This window comes from Tauraco erythrolophus, chromosome 4 (genome assembly GCF_009769465.1).
Source record: "Tauraco erythrolophus isolate bTauEry1 chromosome 4, bTauEry1.pri, whole genome shotgun sequence".
NCBI classification, from domain to species: Eukaryota; Metazoa; Chordata; class Aves; order Musophagiformes; family Musophagidae; genus Tauraco; species Tauraco erythrolophus.
In genome coordinates this window covers 66,455,801-66,463,016 of record NC_141468.1, presented here as the reverse complement: position 1 = coordinate 66,463,016, position 7,216 = coordinate 66,455,801, and the positions used below count along the sequence as shown (strand labels likewise).

At 45.8% G+C, this 7,216-nt stretch overlaps 1 protein-coding gene across 1 annotated transcript; it reads left to right on the top strand.

Annotated features, from left to right (window-relative positions):
* Nucleotides 1-250: 250 nt before the first annotated feature.
* Nucleotides 251-6,910, top strand: PARP12 (poly(ADP-ribose) polymerase family member 12). Its single transcript, XM_086610913.1, has 7 exons — nucleotides 251-352; nucleotides 832-952; nucleotides 2,005-2,095; nucleotides 3,316-3,391; nucleotides 4,138-4,268; nucleotides 6,053-6,204; nucleotides 6,630-6,910. Exons 1-7 carry the CDS (start codon nucleotides 293-295, stop codon nucleotides 6,908-6,910), a joined length of 912 nt encoding a protein of 303 aa, XP_086467039.1. The 5' UTR covers nucleotides 251-292.
* The last annotated feature ends 306 nt before the right edge of the window (nucleotides 6,911-7,216 follow it).

The window sequence follows — 7,216 nt, the reverse complement described above, 5'->3', positions numbered from 1 at the left end:
GTATTTTCTTACAATGAGTGTTTTACAGAGTCATATTTTAGAGAAAGACAGTGACCTGGGTCTAAGCCAGAGAGGTCAGTGTCACTTCTGTGATGCTTACCATGCCCCATAAATGTACAAACATCAGTTCCTCCGTTCTGGGCTAAACCACACTTCCTAGGTGGAGGGGTCTGACCAGCTTTGGAAAAGACCCAGACTTCAATCTGAATTTCTTTTCTGATCTTAGGGCTAAAGAAGCTGCCAGGCGTTGGTCAGCCTGTGGTGTCTTCCGACTGATCCATCTGCTTCCGAAATGGAGTATGGCTGGTATTGGCTTGATGATTCTGGAGAGTGGATTGAGTACGGGGAAGAGGTGAGATCCATCTGCTGTTGGTGGCAAAAGCTCTTGTTAAGCCATCTTCAGAGAGTTATTTAGGGCACGTTGTCCAGCAACTGGTGTGTTTCACATATGCTGCTGGGTGCCCTTGCAATGCTGCTCTGAGGCCCTGGTGGGTTTGTCACAGTAATTGTCCCTCAAAGCGGTACTGCTACTCTGTGAAACCTTTCAAAGGACTGGCTGGGAAAGTGGGTGCGTTTTTTAGAGATGATGGATGTTTTCTGGTAGGAGCTGACCACACAGGGTGAAGGCTGCTTTGTTGCTGTTGTTACAAGCAGCTGTTCTCTGTGGGATACTGCTCCGTTGTTGAAGAACAGAATGCTTGAAGCCTTAGAGACTTAGTTCAACATGGCATCCCCTGATAGGGGCCTGGGGAAACACTGGTATTTCTCCACAGTGTCACCTAAATCAAAGACTGGTTTCTAACAGGTATAATTTCCTTGTTCTTCCTATAGCATCCAGATCACTGCTCTGCCACGATAACATCTGCAAATCTGGAGAAGGAATATCTAGCTGACCATAAAGGCATTGTGTTATTCAGGGCTGGTTCTCAGAAGTATGAGTTAAACTTTGAAGGTGAAGTATCTCCTTGATTTAAGTTCATTACACAGTGTAGCTGGCTCTAAGGTAGCCTCCGTACAGTGTTGTCACCCTATATCTGGGTTTCTTTGAACAGGTCGTTTTCCTTCTGTAAGTTTTCTTTGAGCAGAACTTGAGCAGTTTGTACGTTTCTCTGCAGTTTTGAGATACTCTGCTCGAGCCTCTGGACTTGCTCATCTATAATAAAAAAAGCATCTCTGACAATATTATATATTCAGAAGAAGAGCTGAGAGTAGACACTTCATGGCATCTGGCTTATGCATTTGGGTTTATACAACTAAAGAGGAGAAATGAGAAAGGGGGAAAAAAACCCAACTACTGAAAAGGCAAATGGTGAAGTGAGCCTGTGGGAGACATCTTGCAACTAGCTATGGGGAGAGAAAGCGCACAGTGCAGCAAAGGAAAATTTAGGGCTGGTAGTACAGAGAGAGAGAGAGTGGGAAAATGGGAAATGCTTTTCTGTTTCTAATTTATTTACCCATCTTAAAATTCCTGTTGGCTTTCCAAATTTTAAATCTGTTTCCTGGCATGAATAAAGAGAGTGGTGTCTAAAGGAGGAAACAATGGATAATTAGCCATGTCACACAGCGTGTGCTCTGTGATATTGTTACAGGACCAAGACGAGAGGACAGACTTTCCTCTTAGCACCACGTAACAACCCCGTGCTGCCGGGAAAGCTAGATTTATGACCTCCACCATATTGAAAACTCTTCCCTGCTGTAGGCCTGACATCAAATGTGGTTTTCTCTGGCCGACAGCCTGGATGTGAATGCATGTGCAGGTGCAGTTCATGGTTGGTTGTCTTTCAGCTTCACAACTTATGCTAGCAGGTGTTTGACCTCGCTGATCTCCAAGCAGAAGAAGCACAAGTGGGAACGGTTTCAAACCATGGAGCGGGGTGGGCATGGTAGAGGAAGCACCACCACGTGATATTCAGGGCTACTTCCTTTTTTATCTTTTACAAACACATAAAAGTGTGTCCCTGGACCATAAATGATCTAATTAAGTCATTGTGTTTTTCTTTCAAGACATGGTCCAAAGAAATTTGATCTTTGAAACTCAAAGAAAAGTTGTCCGACTGCCAAAATTTCTGTCCCCTCAAGGTGGAAAAGACAGAAGGTAATACGTATTCATTACCCAATAATGCCTCTAGATGACAGCACCTTTCTGCTAAGAACTTCCTCCTACCTGTTTAGAATGCAATCTTAGATTTCTTAAATTAATTTTTAGATACCTGTTGCTGGCTAGTTTAACGGCAAATTTTGCAGTGACAGTGTTTGTACATTGTGCAACACTTCTGTGAAGTGTGCTGGAGAGACGTTTGGTGGCAGTATCTGGCAGCTGTGAGAGACCCCTCGAGTAGATTTGTTCTTTCTGTGAGAGCAAGGCCACACAGGGCTGACACAACTGTGCCAGGAATTTTTATTCTTGATTTATGCCCCAACAATACTAAACTGTGCACAGAGTAGGAGCCAGTCCCAAGAACTGCCAGTCCCAAGAACTGTGGAGCAGATAGATGCCATCCCTGGAAGGCTGATGGTAAACTAAAACACAGAAGCAAATCCCCCTAAATGAAGTGAACTGGATGCACTTACTTGAGATACCCTGTCTTATGGCTTTTTTAGAGAAAGTTCGGCTTGACAGAATTTGAGCATATCTGCTGTAAATTTAGTGGTGCTGCTGCTTTGCTTTAAGAAGAGCTTTCTTTGCTTCAGAAACTCACCAGCAGACAGTGCGTTTTAAGCCAAGGGTTCAATTCAAGGGTTATTTCAACCAAGGGTGGGTTGATTCAAAAAGAAAACAAACCTTAGCTCCTGAATGGATGCTAATGCTCCTAATGCATGCCAGGAGGGCTTAGTGCTGGAAGCTGTTGAGCACTGATGGGTGCAGTAAGGCCTGCAGGGCACAGCTGTCCACCCACAGCCTCCTGACAGACTTGGTCCTGGGGATGGATACAGGCAGACCACCCGTGTGCCCAGCGATTTAGAGATGAGTGGGCAGGTGGAGGGAAGAGGGCTCATGCTCCACTTTCCTAGAGGTTCAAGCAGCACGCATGGAGGGTCAGCTGGAGCAGTTGTATAAACCACCTGACTAGGAGCATGTTACTTCTCATTTGATGCTCTCCTACCTGTGTCTTGACCCGCCAAGGGATGCATTAGTGCCACCAGGATGTGTGTGGAAAACTAAACTGGAGAAAGGAATAAGGCTTATGTGGAATATAAAACAAAAAATTCTGGGGATGCCTGAAGGCTACTGTACAGCCAGCAGCTGGATCCTCTGGAAAGAGGATTCAAGTTAAGAGTATCATGGACTGACCTGCTTCTTTTTCTTTTCTTCAGTCAAAACATGACTCTATCATGTTCTGTCTGTCCTCCACAGTGGGACCAATCTGCACTGCCTGATATCGGGTTCAAGGTAAGTCTTTCCAGTAGTCCAATGGGTAGGGCAAACTGTCCTATACTGATTTTTCTGAGAACATAACCCAAGGCACTTGAGATGTTCTCAGCTTTTAAACATGCCTTACAAAATCAGCAGCTATGAGGTGAAACAAGACTGATAGTTTCACATTCAGAATAGATCTGTCTCTCCTGGGAGACTCTCTGAGATCCCCCTGCATATACCACGCAGGATAAGAAAGACCCTTTTGACCATTACTAGTCTGACCTGTCCTTTGCACTCTCTCAAAGTGTCTGATCCTCTGATAAACTGGATCAATTGCATCATAATACAATGTAGTATTTCCTCCACTGATTTGAAGCAAAATGTTTTATTTGCTGTGATAAAATTAGGGCTTAGCCCTGTAGAGAAGGAGCGAGAAGGAGCTAAGGTGTCAAATTAAGGTGAAACTGATATTCGCTCTTCTCCAGCCTGAATACTGCTGTGCATTTCATCTTTAGGTTACTCTGAAGTAAAAATAATCTAGATGCTGAGGTGTGTCCACCAAAGGAAGCTCACATGGGATTGCATTGATTTCCCTCAGTCCATGCCTGCACTTCTGGCATGGGGAGTAGGAGTGAAGGCGGGGAGAGGATGGTTAACTGGAAAGACAAGAGAAGCTTGTGGCTTTTCTTCTGATGTGAGGAGGTCGAGGAGTCCTTTGGAAGGACTGGGAATCATTAGTATCAGTAATACCTTATTTTTGGAGTTTTTGAATTTTTCAGTTGGTAGAGCTCAGCTACACTTCCCATGAATATGGAAAAATTAAGAGGCTGTTTGAGAAGACGATGAAAGATTACTGCATCCAGCAACTACATAGGATCCAGAACCCAACACTTTGGCAAGTCTTTCAGTGGTTTGTATCTATTTTATTTCATTATCCTGATGGTAGCAGAAGACTCACATTTCCTGATCTATTGTCCTCCACAGTCTGCATTAGGAATTGCCAAATCCAGCAGCCCAGCAGAGATGTGACTGCCACGTATCTGCGTGCCCGGGTCTGGCTGGTATATAGTGAGGTTCTGCAGGTGTTCCTGGTAGGCGCACAGGCGCAAACACACCCATACACACCAAGCGTGTGAGTAGGCACGCAGCTGGCCACAAAAACCAACACAGACAGCACAGCACTCGTGCAACCATAAGCAGCACCAAAGGCTGCATCCTGTTCCTTTCCTCCAGCTGACTAGGATGAAAGCCTGTTTCTGGAACATACATACATGTATGAGTCCCTCCAGGAGCTGGTCTTAGACACTCAGCCTACCCATGTGCTGGCCTGTGGATTCTGTTGTCTCCAGTTATGTTCTGCAAAGACGCACACACATGCAAATGGATCTCTATAGACTTCATGGTGTCTGTCTTCAGTGGTGTGGACCTCCTGGTCCCGCCAGTAAGCAAGCTCAGACCTTCTGGTCTCTCCAGCATTTGGCCCAGATGTATGACTGCTCCAATACCTGACCCCTCACCAGCTGTCCAGCCTTGCACTGTCTAGCAATCGAACTCTCACTTGTTGCAGTTATTGATGCTATGGACAGGCAGCTCCTGTCACCCAAGGGTACCCACTCCAGTTGCTGCACCCAGACCCCCACACAAGCATATGCACATAAACTTGGAGAGTCCATCACCCAGGTAAGAGTAAGAAATGGAGTTTAATGAGAAGATAGGGCAGCCTGTGCTAATCAGGCACAGGGCATGGCCAGGCAAGCCTACTGACCAGCCAGTTGCCTGTTTATACACAACCAGCCCTTTTTACCCCCTTATCCATCTATTTTCCCATGTTTGTTCCTCCTCTGACCATCTTGATGCCTCCCTTCTCCTACCTACAGCTCCTCTGTTAAACATCTCATTATAAGTCCTGTGCAATCCCCAAATGCTCTTACCTGCTGTCCAATAAAGGAGTCTCATACTCTCGCAGGCAGTACCCTGAGTCTGTCCATGAGCTGCTCCAGAGCCTTTCCATTGCTCCTGGTGCTGGATGTCCTCTGGTCCCTGGGGCTGAGGCTCCACTGAGGCAGCCCTGGGACAGGCTGGGGCTGGGGCTCCTCTCCCTGTGATTGGGTCACTGAGGTTGTCTCTGGTCTCTTTTTAACCACATAACCTAAAAGGTTGCATGTGGGGTTCTTGTTAGTGTTATTCAAAAAGAAAGTTCTTTTCCTTCACCATGACTGAGCTGTGGTATCTCAAATTTATTCTTTTTGTTTCTTAGACTCTTCTACATGGGCTTTTTAAAATATTAGTAATTTTTATGTGACAAAGATAGGAGTAGAGATTATACAATCTTCACTGTGGCTTCATACAGCTCAGTTTTATAACCATATTTATGCATTCAGGATTTATATAACCTGGGATCTGACCAATTCCCATTTGAGAGATGTTTGTCTCTTTTCTCTCTCATGTGGTATGAAGTTGTGGGTGACACAGTCCATAGCGATGTTGAGAACTTTTTTGTTTTGCTGGAAGGAGACAGCTGTGCAGCAGGGTACCAAGAGAAGTGCAAAGCAGGCAGTAACCCCACTGAGAGTGTTTTGTGTCACTGTTCCTTCATGACCCAAAAGTAGGAGGAGCTGAGTTGGGAAATTGTCCTTGTTTGAACCAGGCTAACATGTCATTCTTTGTGGGTTTTTTTTTTTTTTTGGTCCCTAGGCAAAGGGAGCAGATGAAGAAGCTCAATAAATTAAAATCAGTGGATGAGCGGCTCCTGTTCCATGGGACAAGTCCATCCCACATGTCCGCCATCTGTGAGCAGAACTTCGACTGGAGGATCTGTGGAACTCATGGGACAATGTATGGAAAAGGTAAGAGTGCAGAAGTGTAGGTCCAGGGGCTGCAGCAGCATGGACTGCAGACCCCAGCTGGACTGATGAATGGGTGCGAGGTGACTGACTGTCCCTGACTCCTGCATTCCTGCCTTTAGGGCACTTGTCACCTGTGTGCCTCTGCATCGCTGCAGGCAGCATCAGCAGCAATTCCTTTCCAGGAGGGGCTAAACCCACCTCTCTTTGCCTCAGATACCTGCTTTTCAGTAAAGCTCTTGGACAGGTGGGACTGGGAGGTTGGTGGCAAAATGTGGCTGGAGGCTGTCGATGCTTTAAAATAAGCCGATGTGGAAACATCTGGTGAGGATGTGTGTAGAGCTAACTGGGGCTGCCAAAGTGCCAACAGCAGATGTGCGTTCCTCGCTTGATGTATTGTCTTACCTGTGGCTTTTCCTGGTCTGTAGGAAGCTACTTTGCCAGAGACGCCTGCTATTCTCATGAGTACTGTTCTTCTCGTCATGGTCGCTACAGCATGTTTGTAGCTCACGTTCTTGTTGGAGACTTTGTTCAGGGAAACCCCGAATACCTTCGCCCTCCACCCAGACCCGGTAATCCAAACAGACTTTACGACAGCTGCGTGGATGACCCGACAGACCCTTCCATCTTTGTCATCTTTGAGAAGCACCAGATTTACCCTGCCTATATCTTGGAGTACAGCAGTGAGGCCCACTGTATGATCCTGTAACGAACGGCGGAATCTCCTTTGAATTTACACTGAATAAATTACACTTTAGTACATCTTTTTTTAACATTTGTTCCATTTCAGTAGTAGCTTGAGAACATTTTGTAACATAGCGAACAGACATCAAACCCCTGAAGGATTGTGGGGCATAGTGTTTCGGTAGGAGCTATTTTTTGCTATCAGCAAGTACTAAACTTTAATCTCCACTTTATCTCTGGCCTGGGATGGGGGTGTACCTGCCTTGCGTACCCTGATGCAACAACACCTTCTGCTGCTGAAAGTGGCACCGCTGAGTAAATGATTAACTTG

Excerpts from the sequence above, each read along its gene's own strand:
- PARP12 (XM_086610913.1), top strand. The coding sequence starts at position 293 with ATGGAGTATGGCTGGTATTGGCTTGATGATTCTGGAGAGTGGATTGAG. Across the intron at positions 2,096-3,315 it reads CAAGGTGGAAAAGACAGAAG|TCAAAACATGACTCTATCAT; the intron begins GTAATACGTATT and ends TCTTTTCTTCAG. Across the intron at positions 3,392-4,137 it reads TGCCTGATATCGGGTTCAAG|TTGGTAGAGCTCAGCTACAC; the intron begins GTAAGTCTTTCC and ends TGAATTTTTCAG.